General features: G+C 47.2%; 1 protein-coding gene across 1 annotated transcript; it reads left to right on the top strand.

Annotated features, from left to right (window-relative positions):
• Positions 1-3,968: 3,968 nt before the first annotated feature.
• Positions 3,969-16,805, top strand: CIMIP4 (ciliary microtubule inner protein 4; the record flags this gene model as incomplete). The annotated part of the gene is given in 6 exon segments (XM_081250246.1): positions 3,969-4,048; positions 4,050-4,272; positions 4,276-4,596; positions 6,462-6,606; positions 16,408-16,518; positions 16,714-16,805. Coding segments are annotated over 6 exon segments (972 nt in total).
• Between the last annotated feature and the right edge of the window lie 496 nt (positions 16,806-17,301).

Raw genomic sequence — 17,301 nt, forward strand, 5'->3', positions numbered from 1 at the left:
TTCCGCATTCCTTCCTCTCCCTGAGTAGCAGCGTTTGAATCTGCCCTTAGGAACTCAGGGAAGGTCTAAGGAGGCTGAAGCCTTTAACTTGCAAATAAGAAATGGGGAACCCGGAAAGGCTTCTGTGCCCAGGAGAGCCCTACAGGGTCCTGCTCGGCTTCACTCTCAGGGCTCAGGGGCAAAGCAGAAACCCTTTGTGCACCAGAAAGGCAGGATATGGGAGAACACAGCAGGGGCCTGGTCTCTGTGAGTGGAAGGTCCATGTAGGTCCTGAGTGAGCCAAACGCAGGGAGTGGTGTGGCCCAAGCAAGGGAGAAACGCATGTCCCAGGCCTGGGGAATAGTGCGGGCAAAGGTCTGGAAGTGAGAGTGGGCTGGTGCTTTGGTGAAGCTGCATGAAATTCAATATGGCTTGAAGGCTGGAGAAGGGAGGTGGGCAAGGAGGCTGGGCTGGGGTCCTGGGACCGATCCCAAGGGCAGGGCCTCTGCCCTGAGGACGAGGGGAAGGGTTTCCATGTAGGAATGACTGGGTCAGGTCAGCTCTGAGAAAGGTCCCCACGGGTGAGGGGTGAGGGGCTGGCGGCTGGGGCTGGTGGGTGGGATGTGGAGAGAGGTGCATCCAGGGACACTGGGGCAGGGCTCCTGTTGGAAGCTCTCTCCAAAGACCCTAATGACCTGGAGGCCTAGTTAAACACTCAGATCCCAGCCTCTTCCAAGAAGGTTCTGATGCAGCAGCTCTAGGAGGGGCCCAGGAATCTGTATTTCTAATGAGTGCCTGCAGGGGATTCTGGTAAATGTCCCAGCTTGGAAAACTCTGATGATTGATAGCTTGATCCTCACAACAGCAAGTAAACTAGGATGAACTCTGCCCATTGTACAGGGGAAGGGAGTGGAGGAAGCGTGGAATTGCACTGAGATTCTTTTTTTTTTTTTTTTTTTTTTTTTTCGCGGTACGCGGGCTGTGGCCCCTCCCGTTGCAGAGCACAGGCTCTGGACACGCAGGCCCAGCGGCCATGGCCCACGGGCCCAGCCGCTCCGTGGCACGTGGGATCCTCCCGGACCGGGGGCACGAACCCGCGATCCCTGCATTGGCAGGCGGACTCCCAACCACTGCGCCACCAGGGAAGCCTCATGCACTGAGATTCTTAGAATGCCAGCTACAGACATTCATTCATTCATTCAACAAATATTTAAGCCCAAGAGGACGGGGGTTGACCCACTTAGCTCACTGTTGGGGCCCCAGTGCCTAGCACAGCACTGACACACAGTAGGTGCTCTCCTGATGGCTGAATTGGTGAACGTATTGGCTCTCTGAGCCAGGGGACACGAGACACAGTCCTGGCCATTACAGAGCTCCTAAGCCCAAAGGGCAGGTGGAGGGTGAGCAGACAATTTACATACACTGTGTTTAGAGGTGGGCAGGAGCACAGCCTGGGAGAAATGGGAGCATAGATGCTGGAGTCCTGAGCCCTGAGACCTATGGGCTCAGGAGCCCAGCCTTGTGCTGGGCTTCAGTCTCCCCATGAGTACAGGGAGGGGCCATGGTTGATCAGGCTGGTGCTGAGTTCTCTTAATGCTCTGTGCCTCCATTCTTTTGAGAAGGGTCACTGTCCCCATCCTGGAAGCCTTACTTGTCCCCAGAAGCGCCCCTTTGCTTGGCTATCTGCTTATTGGGGCAGAACACAGGACGGGAGGGAGGGTAGGCAGTCTGGTCTCTGGGGAACAGGTTTTTCCTCTTTTGTGTAGATGACGAAAGGGCAAGAACAGGATACTCTGACTTCAACTCCGTGGGGTGAGGATGGTGGGGAGGAGAAGGCGAGGAGGAAGCGGGCAGGCCTGGACCTCAGCTTTCTCTGTCTCTACTGCCCTGAGGAAGGGGTGGGCAAGGGAGGCTTGAAATAAAAACCTCTGTGGCCGGCAAAACCTGTCATTTCCAGCAGCTTTCTCTGAAAAAGAAACCTGGAAACATCTGAACATCCACCGGCAGGGCAGCCGCTAAAGCCTGCACGGTTTGAAAGGAAAGTTAGGTCTGTGTTTGTGGCCAAGAATAGATCCCCAAGGCACAGTGTTAAATTTTTAAACATCAAGTTACAAAGCAATACATGGAATCTGATCGCATTTATAAACCAAAGTGAAGCCAAACTAGGCATCTTTCAAAAGCGCTAGGACCCATCTAGAACGTTTTGGAGGGAAGCTCATCAAACAAGCTTACAGCTATAACCTGGGACTGAGGATTGTGGGGATAGCTGGAAGTGGGGAGAGGGTGGGGACTGACTCATTTTCTATATTTTGCCCAGTAAGAAAGAGTTTACATGTTACTTGGGTATTATAACGTGTAAAACATTATTCAAAATGTGTATTTTTTTTTTTTTTTTTTTTGCGGTATGCGGGCCTCTCACTGTTGCGGCCTCTCCCGTTGCGGAGCACAGGCTCCGGACGCGCAGGCTCAGCGGCCACGGCTCACGGGCCCAGCCGCTCCATGGCATGTGGGATCTTCCCGGACCGGGGCACGAACCCACGTCCCCTGCATCGGCAGGCAGACTCTCAACCACTGCGCCACCAGGGAAGCCCCTCAAAATGTGTATTTTAAGTCTCCATCCAGTGGGTTGTAAGATGCACTGTTACTTACCTGTCACTAAGAAAGAAATCATCGCTGGTTAGACCAGGGCCCATTGACTGTCAGACACAGCCTGATGTCAGCGATGCTAACATGAGAAGGAAGGACATTTTAGAACTGATGGGGTACAGGGTGACCCCGGGTCTGACACCCCTGCAGCCATCCATCCATTCACTCACTCACTGATGGGTGTCACCTACATCTCTGGTACACAGGGCTCTGGGGGTGCTGAGGGAGGCCCAGGACTGACTCACCTGTGGACCTGCCTCAGTGACTCCCCTCCCGCATGGAGGAGAGAAATGACAGGGTTTGTAGCTCACAAGAATGGAGAAGGGGAAAATCGAGAGAGACCTGTGGAGCGTGCTGGGGACAGAGTTGTGGAGCTGAGAGGAGGCGATGGCCCTGGCAGCTTGGGGTGGGTGTCAGGGAGGACTTCCTGGTGGGGCTGCATTGGAAGGAAGCAGTAGGATTTTTTTTTTTTTTTTTTTTTGCGGTACGTGGGCCTCTCACTGTTGTGGCCTCTCCCGTTGCGGAGCACAGGCTCCGGACGCGCAGGCTCAGCGGCCATGGCTCACGGGTCCAGCCGCTCCGCGGCATGTGGGATCTTCCCGGACCGGGGCACGAACCCGCGTCCCCTGCATCGGCAGGCGGACTCTCAACCACTGCGCCACCAGGGAAGCCCGAGCAGTAGGATTTTGACTTAGGGAAAAAGAGGGGCTGGCTTTCCGGGCAGCGAAGTAGCCTGAGCAGACGCTGGGAGGTTGGACATCGCGGGGTGTGGTGGGGAGAAGTGACAGTCTGTTTGGCTGGAGCCAGGGATGGGGGAAGGGAATGAGGAGGAGACCTGTAAGCTGGGAACAGGAGATCCCTGGAGCTGGGAGTCAGGGCAGGAGTGGGGTTGGGGGAGGGGAGGGGAGCGGTTGAGGTGGGAGAGCCCAGAAGCAGCTGGGATGACGCTGCTCCATTAGCTGGAGAAGAGAGGAGGGAAGTGGGGCTGGGGAGCAGCTCTAAATGGGGAGCAAAGCCTGGCTCAATCCAGCTCTAGTACTTTTCCAGCCGTGTGACTTGGCCAAGCTGAGGGATGCCCTCTGCCAGCTTCCACAGCTGCTGGTTTTCCTGACTGGATTGCTTGGGGGGTTCAAGGTGGGGAAGGGAACTACCCAAATGGAGCCAGGTTCACTAAAGCACAGAGAGGTCACAGCCCTTGCTGAAGGTCACACAGCTAGCCTCAAGGCTGGTCAGGCTTGGGCTGCAGTCCCTATTGTCAGAAACAATGAGGGCTGCCCTGTCCAGTGGGAGGCTTGGCAGGCTGAACTACCCTCTCCTTTGGTCTCTCTCCTGATTTCTCACCCATGCTTCTGGCTCCCGTGACTTCTTTCCATCCCTGTCTTTCTTCCTGCTCTGGATCTCTGCGGCTCTGTGTCTGTATGTTCCCCCTCCCCACCACCATCACCATCTTCCTTCCTGCCCTCCACTCTCTACATTTGTCTGTCTCCTCTCCTTCCTTCCCTCTCTCTTCCCTTTTTAGGTACGACCACTTTGACCAGGGCCCATCTGAACAACAGCAAGGAAGGCCAGCAGGACACGGACCCCCGGAGAACTGCCTGTAGCCCACTGGATACCTCCAAGTTCAAGTACCAGCTCCCAGTCTCCCCATAGCCATCCATGTACCGAGGAAACAGCCCCCGAGGCAGCTCCCACAGGCAGGCCTCCCTGGAGGAGATCCGGCCTCCATCCCTGAAGGCTGTCAGCCGGGACTCTCCTCAAAGGGACTCACAGCCGGGGTCCCTGAAGAAGGAGAGCGACAGACCCTTCTCGAGCGAGAGGAGGGCCTCCTTCCTAGAGGGGGCTCAGCCGTGCCAGGGGCTGGAGGAAGACCCCAACTTGGGGGCACAAGGCCAGAGTAGCAGCAGTATTCCCAGCAACATTCATCACAAGTTTGGGAGCAACGTGGTGGACCAGCTGGTCTCCGAAGAGCAGGTGTCAGAATGGGCACAGGAGGCTAAGGGCGGCAGGAGGGTCATGCGTGGAAACTGACCGTGAGGACCCCTAAGGAAGCTGCTCTTGAGTACAGAAGCCCTGTAATAATATCATCAGAAAGTAGTGTTTACTGAGCACTTGCTCTGTGCCAGCCAGATCCTGTGCACTGTTTAGTCTTCACATCTAACCGTTCAATCTTCCCAGTGAGGGAGGTACTATAATTATCCTCATTTTACGGATTAGAAGCCCAAGGCTTAGCAGGCTTAAGTAAATTAACCAAACTTAAAAAGGATCCAAACTGGGTAGCAGATTCTGGAGTCTTGGCCCATAATGACTTTGCAGTTAGAAGTCTTGTGTTTGAATTAGATGCTTTTAACTCAAGTCTCCTAAAGGGGACAGGATTGATTGGGAATCAGAAGACTTGGGTTTGAATCCTGGCTCTGCCCCAGAATACTGAAAGACTTTGGATAAGTTACTTCCCCTCTCTGAGCTCTAGTCTCTACATCTGTAAAGTGAGGCAGTTAGACTAGATCAGGCTGGCAAATACACAGCATGCATTCCATAACTCTCCTAGCCCGCATTCATGGCAGACATCACTAATCGATTCTGGCACTTTTTCCTACTTGGTACATCATTCTAGGAACTCGGTGCTGATCCACTGAAAGTTGAGATGAAACTTATCTGCCATTTCTGGTCAAATGGTCACCTGCTCTGGCATTTTGCATCGTATTTTCAAAGCCACCATCTCAACCCTTATGGTGACTACATTGAGCAGCAGGCCAGGCAGGAGTCATTGTTTCCTTTTTAACGGAGGGTAAATCTGAGGCTCAGAGAGGTGATATGATCTGCCCAGGGTCACAGTGAGCAAGCAGGAGAGCCAGGGTCACAAAGGTTATGGGCGGGGCCCCTTTCCATTTTGTCATCTTAAGGTGGGGGTATCCCCCCCGCCCTGCAACCTGCTAGTCTGGGAGGTCACAATCCTAAATTCCCTGCCCCACTTGGAGGATCTTGTCCCAACTTGAGGTTGGCTGTATGGTCACTATCTCTCACTGCCCCTCCTGGCTTTGGGAAGGTGCCATTTCTCTCTTTGGCCATCGTGGTCCTGGGCTTAAATCAAGAGATCTGGGGTTTTTTTTGTTTTTGTTTTTTTTTAATCCAGCTGTGACCCAAATCACAAGTGTCATCGGGCCAGCAAATATCAGAACTGGAAGCTACTTCAAAGGCCACCCAGTTCTGCCCCCATCCTCATTTTATGAGTAGGGGAACTGAGGCCCAGAGGGGAGCAAAGACTTGCCCAAATCAGCAGCTGGTATATAGCAGGGTTGGGACCCAAACCCAGGTTTAATGGCTCTTAGACCTGAGCTCAACCATTCCAGGCCTCAGTTTCCCCATTGGTACAAGGAAGGAGCTGCCCCTGGTGAAATATAAGGAGCCACCTAGAGTTGACTTGTGTGATGCTTCCATTGTAGTAGGCAAGCCAGGGCTTTGTTCACCAGCTATGTGATGGGCAAGTCCCTGCCCTGAGGCACAGTTTCCTTATTTATAAAATGTAGGAATAATATCATCTTATAAAGATGTCCCCTGGTGATGTTCTACAGTACGTACCCAATGTAGGGAGAAGCTTTCATGATCATTCTCATCCTTGATGCCCGAGGCCCATGTGGGAGGTGGGGTGGTGTGGGAGGGTGGAGGGACTTCAGCTATGCCAGCTCCCAGGCCTGGGAGTTGGTTGAAGGCTGCAGGCTAAGTGTGGGGTGAGGGTGGTGGAGACTGGGTCAGAGGCAGGAGAAGTTAGAGGGGAGATAGGGGACTTGACTCTGCTTCTCTACCCCTTGTCTCTCCTCCCTCCCTCCCTCCCTACTCAGGCTGGAAGGGCCATTGGTGAAGCCTTGGAGGGCCAGAAAAGGGCAAGCTCACGGCCCAGCAGGATCCAGAGTTCCGCTGAAATCACCTCCGTCTTTTCAGACTACTATGATCTGGGCTACAACATGCGGTCAAACTTGTTTCAAGGTCAGGCTGACGGGCAAGGGTGGGGGCTGTGAACACCCATAGTCCCCAAGGCACTGGACAAGGAAGGACTTGGACCCCCAGAGGAATCTAAGACCCCAGGATACATCTCCAGGGACACTCATTTCACGGCCACCAAGGGTCTCCTCTGTGCCAGGCTCTGTGCCGAGTGCTGGGAATGTCCAGTCCCCTGGCCAGTCTGTCCTCACTGTACAGATGGTCCCTCCCAGTTGGCAGTCAGCCCTTACTCTCCCTGTACCTCTGGTGTCTTAATCTGCCAAGAGGTGGGCACCCCTGGTCTGGCCACCTTTGGTGACAGTGACAGTATCAGGCTTCCTGTGTTCAAAGGTCAGCTCAGCCGAAGGGTGTGGCCTCGGGCAGGATCCTTAACCTCAGCCTCAGCCAATCTTCCTGGTACAATGGGGCTAATAACATGGTAGGATTCTATGGAGGAGCTTGGCCTGCAGCCCCCAGTGAGTCCTCTTTTTTTTATTTTTTGGCTGTGCCTCGAGGCTTGGGATCAAACCTGTGCCGCCTGCAATGGAATTCCACTGGATCGCCAGGGAATTCCCACAGTGAGTGATTAGTAGCTGACAGGCCGGCACTTTTCTTTCTCGGATCCCACTGGTGGCACCTCTGGGCCAAAGTGTGGGTCAGAGGCCCGGACACCTGCAATGTGCCCTCTGGGTCCCCCTCGGTCCTGTTTGTCAGGGGAGTGCTCCTAGCTCCGTAGCACAGGCAGATGGGAAACAATTTGCCCAGAGTAGTAGGAGGTGGATGTGAAACTCAAATCTAGGTTTTTATTCTGCCTCCAAAGTCCCAGAGTCTTTTCCCGGCACTGGGTCACCTCCCGAGCTAGGACCCCGTTCCCAAGCATTTAACCGATTGCTCAGATGCCAGTCCTCGGTCAGCAAGTGGTGGCTTCTCTCCGGCCCCACGTTCTAGTTTGACCTCATTGCAAAAGGTCAAGTCTTTCTGGCTCCCTTCTTTCCTCCATCCTTACTCCATGCCTTCTCCAGTGTCCCCAGGGCCTGGTAAACCTCCTACCTGGCTCAGATCCCCATCACCCGAGGAACCAGACAGCCACTGGAAGCCTTTCTGGGTTTTTCTTTGAGCTTGAGGAAGGGGTGGTGCTTGGGGAGAGGAGAGAGAATACAGCTCCGATTGTCCTGTTCTGGGCCTCAGGAATCGGCCTTCCACTTGTCTTTAACAATGATCACTCAGTAGTTCTTACATAGGCCTTTATATGGTGATGTTTACATACATTTAAAAGAATGATATAAAAAGCATCTGTGTACCCCTCACCCAGCCTGAGAAACACAACTGTGTCAAGGGGGCAAACCCTTGGAACCAGTGCAAACTGGCTTGCTCCAGCTTCTAAGAGTCGATTGTTAAATTTTACTGAACTGTTGGCAAACCAGCTTGCTCCAGCTTCTAAGATTACTTCTGAGCAATCTTAAAATTGGCCATGGTCGTGCAATTGACCTTTGAACAACGGGGGAGTCAGGGGTACCAACTATCCCCACCTACACTGCCCCACAGTCAAAAATCCAAGTACTGCTATCTCTGACTGAAAAACAAAAGAACTGATAAATGACTCACCCAAGGCCAGGAAGCTGAGATAGTTTGGATAGAATCAGGACTCAAACCCTAGTTCTTTTGATCCCATGTATTGTGACTTCCTACCAAATACAGACTTTCCCCATGCCTAGTTAATTTTTAAAGATCTGTAAAGGGAAAATACAGGTACTATATTTCTTGAAAAAAAATACACACATAGGTGGACCCGAGCAGTTCAAACCCATGTTGTTCAAGGGTCAACTGCATTGACACTCCACAAATTGGCGAGCGCTACAAATTAGGGCATTGCTTTCTGCACCCAACTGTCAGTGTGCCTCACCCACGTGTCCCCCTCCGCCCAGGTTTATCTTGGCATTTGCTGCTCCAGGTTGGGGAGGTACAGGAGTGGCTAGACAAGGGAGAGGAAATCAGAGAGGAAACGGGCTAGGTGGGGAAGGCCACGGGAATGTCTTAAGCAGAGAAGGGCATTGTTTGACTTAGGTTAAAGGATCACTACTGTTGCTATGCTGAGAAGAAAACTAACGGAGCTGGGCAGAAACAGGGAAACCAGTGAGGAAGTGACTGCAAAAATCCAGGTGGGGTTAGTGATGGAGGCTTGGTCTCGAGGGCAGGGCTGGTGCATTGCCAGGACTCTAGTGGATACTGTTATGCAGTATGGCAGCACAGGGAGATAATGGTGAAGGTGGCCTGATGCAGGAGGAGTCTGGCTATGTGTGTAAGGCAGAGCAAACAGAATGTGCTAATCAATGGATTTGGAGTGTGTGAGAGAGGAATTAAGGTTGATGTCAAGGTTTTTCTTTTGTTTTTCATAAATTTATTTATTTATTTATTTGGCTACGTTGGGTCTTCGTTGCTGTGCACGGGCTTTCTCTAGTTGCGGCGAGCGGGGGCTACTCTTCGTTGCGGTGCATAGGCTTCTCGTTGTGGAGCATGGGATCTAGGCGCGCGGGCTTCAGTAGTTGCCACACGTGGGCTCAGTAGTTGTGGCTCGTGGGCTCTAGAGCGCAGGCTCAATAGTTTTGGTGCACAGGCTTAGTTGCTCCGCAGCATGTGGGATCTTCCCAGACCAGGGCTCGAACCCGTGTCGCCTGCATTGGTGGGCGGATTCTTAACCACTGTGCCACCAGGGAAGCCCAGATGTCAAGGTTTTTGACCTGAACAACTGAAAGGATGGAATTGTTATTTACTGAGATAGAGAAAGTTCCAGGAGGAGTGGGTTGAAGAAATCCTATGCCATGCTGAGTCATAAAGATAATCTTTTACATAGTCTTCTAAAATATTTAGTTTTGCTTTTCACATTTAAGTCTTTAATCCATCTGGAGTTGATTTCTCTTTTCAGTGTGAAGCAGAGATTCATTGTTAATTCCTCCTTTACGTGGATTAGCAATTGTCTCAGTACCTTCTATTGAATAATCTCATCTTCCCCCCCACCAGTGACCTGCAGTGGTACCGCTGGTATCCACCAAGTTTCCCTGTGTGCACGGATCAGTTTCCAGGCTCTCTATTCTGCCCACTGGTTTAATATTACACTTTTAATTATCAAGGTATTATAAGAAGTCTGATATCTGGTTGGGCTGTCCCCACTCCCCACCACTCCATCACCAGCAGCAGGAGCAGCTAAGGTCTTAGCTATTCTAGGTTCTTTGCTCTTCCATATAAATTCTAGATTCAGCTTGTCAATTTCCATGAAAAACCCTGTTGGTATTTTGATTGAAAGAACATTGAACCTGCAGCTCAGTTTAGGGGCAGTTGTCAGCTTTATGATAATGAATTTTCCAATCCATGAGTATGGTCTACAACTGCATTAATTTAAATCTTCCTTCAATATTCGTCAATAACATTTTGTAATATTTTTCTATAAAGATTACGCAGCTTTTTGTTAGACTTGTTTTGAAGAATCTCTTATTTATCTTTTTTTGTTGCTTATTGCAAATAGTATCTTTTTTTTAACATCTTTATTGGAGTATAATTGCTTTACAATGGTGTGTTAGTTTCTTTTTTTTTTTTACATCTTTATTGGAGTATAATTGCTTTACAATGGTGTGTTAGTTTCTGCTTTATAACAAAGTGAATCAGTTATGCATATACACATGTTCCCATATCTCTTCCCTCTTGTGTCTCCCCCCCACCCTCCCTATCCCACCCCTCTAGGTGGTCACAAAGCACCGAGCTGATCTCCCTGTGCTATGCGGCTGCTTCCCACTAGCTATCTATTTTACGTTTGGTAGTGTATATATGTCCATGCCACTATCTCACTTTGTCACAGCTTACCCTTCCCCCTAGTAACTTTTTAAAAATCACATTTTCTAACTTTGCTGCTTGTATACATGGAGGCAATTTTAATTTTTGTTCTTTAATCTTATATCCAGAAGCCTGACTCAGCTCACCTATTAATTCCAATAATTTGTTTGTAGATTCTTTGGAACTATTTTTAAATAATAATAATGGGTACATTTATGCATCGCATGTAACATTCACCAAGCCCTGCTCTAAGTACTTCATGTACATTTTAATTCTCACAAGAATCTTGTACAGTGAATGCTATAGTGCTATAGTTCCCCCCACCCCCGCCTTTTTTTTTTTTAAAGAAAGAAAAAATGAGGCATGGAAAGGTTAAATAACTTGCTTAAGGGCACACAGCTAGGAATAGTCAGAGTTGGGATTGGGATTTGAACTCTGGCAGTCTGGGGCCAGAGTTCACATTATTACCAGGAGGCATTTTTTTTTTTAATAAATTTATTTATTTTGGGGTCTTTGTGTTGGGTGTTGGGTCTTTGTTGCTGAGCACAGGCTTTCTCTAGTTGCGGAGAGCAGGGGCTACTCTTCGTTGCACTGTGCGGGCTTCTCATTGCGGTGGCTTCTCTTGTTGCAGAGCATGGGCTCTAGGTGGGTGGGCTTCAGTAGTTGTGGCTCGCGGGCTCTAGAGCACCAGCTCAGTAGTTGTGGTGCACAGGCTTAGTTACTCCGCGGCATGTGGGATCTTCCCAGACCAGGGATCTGAACCCATGTCCCCTGCATTGGCAGGCGGATTCTTAACCACTGCGCCACCAGGGAAGCCCTTCCCCACCTTTATACCATCTGTTCTGGTTGGCTTGTCCAGGACAATGGTGCAAATAAGCAGGGGAAGCAGGCATCCTCCTCTCCATTTTTTTTTTTTTTTTTTTTTTTTGCATGCGGCATCTTAATTCCACACTAAGAGTCTTAGAACTAAGAGTCTTAAACACTGGACCACCAGGGAAGTAGGATAGAATACTTTTTTTTTTGTCCAAGCCATGCAGAATGCAGGATCTTAGCTCCCCAACCAGAGGTCAAACCTGGGCCCACTGCATTGGAATCACAGAGCCTTAACCACTGGACCACCGGGGAAGTCCTCCTCTCCTTCTTGATTCTAACATTTTACCAATAAATGTACTATTTTAAAAAGAATTTGAAGACACCATTTATCAGATTGAGGGTTCCCTTTATTCCTAGTTACCATTTTAGTTCTAAAAAAAATCATGAATGAGTGTTGAGTTGTATTAACTATTCATATAGCTGTTATTTAGATGATCATATGATTTTTCCTTTGATCTGTTGATATGGTAATCAGTTATAGAAACTGATTTTTAAATATTAAACCAAACTTGTGTTCCTGCATTTAAACCAGTGTAGATGCATTATCTTTTTTAATTGTGAAAACTGCCATGGAGAAGAGTGTATGAAACCTATGTGTGCAGTATAAAGAATAATAATAAATAGCCATGTGCCACCTCCCAGGTCAGCAGAGGGTGTTACAGGGACCTCGGAAGCCTTTCCTGTATTTCTCCCAGCTGTGTCACCAGACTTTTGTTTGACTCTTGTTAATGATCCCTTTGCTTTTCTTTATAGTATCAGACCTCTCTGGGCAGGTGACCTTTGAGAACAGACCAGAAGGATGGGGGCTCAGCCTGTGGCTTGCTGGGGAAGAGTAGTCAGGCACAAGTACCATGCTGAGGATGTAGGCTCTTCCTGGCCTTTTTATTGGGAACCATTGTAGGATTTTTGTACTGAGGAGTGACTTATGTTTCCAATGATCCATCTGGCTGTTGTGTTGAGACAGGACAGAACTACCAGTGGGGCAGGAGTAGAAGCAGGGAGACCATTGAGGAGGATCAGATCAGGGGTAGGATTGAAAATGGCTCCAGGGCTTCCCTGGTGGCACAGTGGTTAAGAATCCAGCTGCCAAGGCAGGGGCGCGGATTTGAGCCCTGGTCTGGGAAGATCCCACATGTCACGGAGCAACTAAGCCTGCGCACCACAACTACTGAGCCTGCGCTCTAGAAGCCCCTGAACCACAACTACCGAGCCCGCGTGCCACAGCTACTGAAGCCCGCGCGCCTAGAGCCTGTGCTCCGCAACTAGAGAAGCCACCGCAATGAGAAGCCAGTGCACTGCAATGAAGAGTAGCCCCCGCTCGCTGCAACTAGAGAAAGCCCACATGCAGCAACAAAGACCCACCACAGCCAAAGAACAAAAACAAAACAAAAAAAAACACCAGAAAAAAAAAAAGAAAAGAAAATGCCTCCAGGCTGTTCTTCTCTCCAGTAGACCACAGCTGGTCCACGGAAACAGTTGTACATCCTTGCAGTTGAGGAAGTATACCTGGCCCTGTTGTTCTCTCTGTCCTGCTCTCTCAGGCCAATGCCTCTTGTTCCAAGCCTTGGTGTCCCCCAAACTTTCGAGCTATGCATCAAGCTCCCCAAGTGACCCCACTGAAGGAGTCTGATTCACAGCTCACTTTAATATCTGATCTCTACCATCATTAGGGCTTCAGTCCAAGTTTTTAACTTAACATTCTGTTATGTAAGCAATTAAAGCCATAAACATGAAACACCATAAAAATTGCTTTAAAAAAAGGGGATTTCTTTCTTGATAGCATCATCGTTAGAGAACACAACCTGTAATGATTTCAGTCCTTTGAAATTGTGGAGCTTTATAACCCAGCAGATGGTCAGTTTTTATAGATAGATAATCAATATGCATTTGAAAATTATCTCTTGAGTTCAGGATTCTGTATTTGTCCAATAGAGCAGGCTTGCTAATTATTTCTATACAAATCTTTTAATTCCTTGTTAATATTCTTTGCTTGATCTATTAATTACTAAAAGATGTACCTTTAAGTCTTTCCCTATGATAGCAGACTTGTCAATTTCTTTGTCAATTTTGCTTTACCTATTTTAAGATTATTCCAGTGCAGCTTGTTTAGAATTATTATATCACCTGAATGAACTGGAGTTGTTTTTATTTCTTATAGTGCTTTTGCTTTACAGTCTATTTTGTCCAATATTAGTATAGTATGACCAGATTGCTTTGATTTGTATTTTTGTGGTATTAATCTTTTTCTGTATTTCCATGTTTATCCTCTTTGTGTCCTTTTTCTTTAAATATGCTTTAAATAATATATATCTGGAAAATATTTTCTGTAGCCTGAGCATCTGTTTTTTAATCAGTTGGCCTACTCCATTTATATTTATTTTAATTACTGATATATTCAGATTTATTTTTATGATCTTATTTTGTATCTTCCATTTGTCCTAATTTTTCTATGCTGCTTTCTTTCTCCTTCCCTTGTTTTGGATTTGAGTGAGCTTCCCTTTTTCCCCAATCCAATTTTTGTCCTTACTTTTCCTATTGTCTCAGTGGTTATCTTTGACTTTTTTTTTTTGGCCATGCCGTGTGGCTTGCAGGATCTTAGTTCCCCGACCATGGAAGCATGGAGTCCTAACCACTGGACTGCCAGGAAATTCCCTATCTTTGACATTTTTACATGCATAGTTAGCAAATTCTAAAGTTAATCAAGGTATTTCAGCTTTTCTGAACAATATAAGGATGTTAGACAGCTTCACATTTATTCTCTCCACCCCCATATCAGCTAACATGTTATTATTTTACAGGTTTTTTTTTTTTTTTTTTTTTACTATACATAAGCAAAGTAGTTTAAACTGTGGATTCTGGAGCCACAGGTCCGGGTTTGAGTCCTCCATCTTTCACTTACCAGCTGTGTCACTTTAGACAAGTGATTTAGCCTTTCTGTGCTTCAGTGACTTCAACAGCAAGATGGGGGTAATAATCACCCCCATCTTCTTAGGGTTGATTCAGTGAGTAAGTTCTGTAAAGTTTTGAATGAAAACTGTGCTTAGCATATGTAAAATTTTCAAACATTCTTATCTATCACAGTCATTATTTTGCCCATATATTCAACGTTGGTACTGTTATCATAATTGATGTGTATTTAGATTTATTCAAGGTTTCCACTTTCTTTGCCTACTATTCCTTCTTTTATCTCAGATTTTCCTTCTGGGATTATTTTTTTCTTTCTGAAGTATGTTGTTTAGAAGATATTTGGGGTGAGACTCTGTTGTTGGTAAACTTTAAGCTCAGAAAAGTTTTATTTCATCTTATTCTTGGAAGACAGTTATTGTAAACAGTTCTAGATTGTTGATTTCTTTTTGTAAGCACTTTGATGATGTTAATTAATTTCCTTCTAGCTTTGATGGTTAATCAAACTCATTGTTATCCTTTGTAACTAATCTGTCTTTTCTCTATGGCTACTTCTAAGATTTCTCTGTCTCTGGTGTTCTAAATTTTACTTGGTTGTACCTAGGTAAAGAATTACTTTCACTTACACTCACTGGGGAATTGTTATTCTTGAATCTAAGGATTCATATATTTCATCAATTCTGGAAAAATTCCAGCCACTAGCTTTCCAAATATTGCCCCTCCCCATTTTCTCCACTCTCTCCTTCAGAACTACAATTAGACATATGTTAGGCCTTCTCATTTAATCTTCATTTAACAGCTTTTTCATATTTTCCACATCATTATTTCCCCACTCTGTGCTAGTTAATTTCTTTAGATATATCTACCAGTTTACCATTTTTTCTCAGCTGTATATAATCAGCTCTTTTACCTGTTCATTGAATTTGTTTTTAAACATTATGATGTCAATTTTCAAACTTAGAGAGAATAGTTTAATAAATACATGGTGCACTTATCATACAGCTTCAACAATTATCAATACATGACTAATCTTGTTTCATCTTTTTTCCCACCTACCCACCCATTCATTCCCACCCCAGTTTATTTATATATTTTTTAATTTTATTTATTTATTTTTAATTTAATTAATTAATTTATTTTTGTCTGCATTGGGTCTTCTTTGCTGTGTGCGGGCTTTCTCTAGTTGCGGTGAGTGGGGGCTACTCTTGGTTACAGTGCACAGGCTTCTCATTGCGGTGGCTTCTCTCATTGTGGAGCACGGGCTCTAGGCACGCGGGCTTCAGTAGTTGTGGCACATGAGCTCAGTAGTTGTGGCACATGGGCTTAGTTGCTCCTCAGCATGTGGGATCTTCCCGGACCAGGGCTCAAACCCATGTCTCCTGCATTGGCAGGCGGATTCTTAACCACTGCACCACCAGGGAAGCCCCACCCCAGTTTATTTTGAAGCAAATCCCAGGCCTTTTACCATCCATTACCTTTCAACTATTATGTTTAATTTCTGAAATTCCATTTGCTGCTTTTACTAATCTGTCTGTTCTTTCTGGGTAGTTTCATATTCTTTTCTCATACATTTATTCATTTAAAATTAATTTTTATTGGAGTATAGTTGCTTTACAATGTTGTGTTATTTTATTTTATTTTTTTTATTGGAGTATAGTTGCTTTACAATGTTGTGTTAGTTTCTTATTCTTTGCTTATACTTTTATTCTCTTCTTCACAACTTCACACATTAAATGATACTTATTTTATATTCTGTAATGGATCATTCAAATCCTTGTTATCTTTTGGAATTTGGTCCTCTGTTTGATGATTTTTCTGACTTTTGATCATGGTAACTTATTTTCTTGTGTGTGTGTGTTTTAACTTTACACACAGACATAAACATTTTCTGAAACTACAGGTATCAATTGCCACATGCCAGCTGCTCCAATGAATGTATTCTTCCCAATCTTGGGAGAACATTTTATTCCTTTGAATAGATTAAGAGACCAAAGCTCTGAGACGTTAAAATCTTGTCTGAGGCCACACTGTTCATAAATGATGGAGCTGGTATTTGAGCCTAGGCCGGCCTCCCTCTGCCTAACTCTCCCCACACCCCGCCCTTCCACAATCCACCATCCATAGGGGAAACTGACATATGAACCCTGGAGTACCTGAACTCTGTTGACTTGGGGCTTCTGGGTATTTCTTCATGGGGTTCCACAGGGGCCCCACAGGAGATGAAGAGCCTCATGAAGGCCTCTTACACCCCTGAAGTGATTGAGAAATCGGTGAGGGACTTAGAGCACTGGCATGGCAGGAAGACGGATGATCTGGGTAGGTGGGGAGCTGGGGCCGTGGGAAGTGGGCACTCCCTGGGCAGGGTGTGTTGGCCCCAAGGTCCAGAGAGAAACCACAGCAGCAGTTAGAACTCTGGGGTGGGTCCAGAAGACATATGGGTTACCACTGGGGCCTGGACACTCCAGAGGTCCTCTAGGTGATTTGTGCTCATTCCTTCCTTGCTCTCTGCAGGACGGTGGCACCAGAAAAATGCGGTGAACATGAACTTGCAGAAAGCACTGGATGAGAAAGAAAAGAGCAAAAGCAAGAACTTGAAGTTCTAGATACTACCCAGAAGAGGTGCCCTCCACTCAGAGAAAGTGCTAATAAAGAGAGGCACACATCTGAACCTTCCCCGTTGCTTGGCGCCACTCTTCAGGTTGGGGGAGGGGGCAATGTGCAGTACTGGAGAGACCTACTGAGGAAGAGTAGACGCTCTAAGGACCCAAACTACCCCCAACCTTTCCTCCTGAGGACACACACACACACACACACACACACACACACACCCCTTTCCCCCATAATTCCAGGAAAGGATGTGAGAGCTGAGTAGAACTTTGCTCAAGCCCAGGGTGCTTTGCCCTGTGTGGAGGGCTCCTATATCCACTGCTGGATCTTAACCCTGCATGACCTCCCTAGCAGAACCCCAATTATTTCCAGACATCCATTCCTTCCCCAAGACTCAATGGACTTCGGAAGAACTAGCCACGCCCCCTCCAATCCAGGATTAGTTTTGATTGGACTCAGGGAATTCTAACCCTTCCCCCTACACACAAAGTG

Source organism: Mesoplodon bidens (genome assembly GCF_964165515.1).
Source record: "Mesoplodon bidens genome assembly, chromosome: 11".
NCBI lineage: Eukaryota > Metazoa > Chordata > Mammalia > Artiodactyla > Ziphiidae > Mesoplodon > Mesoplodon bidens.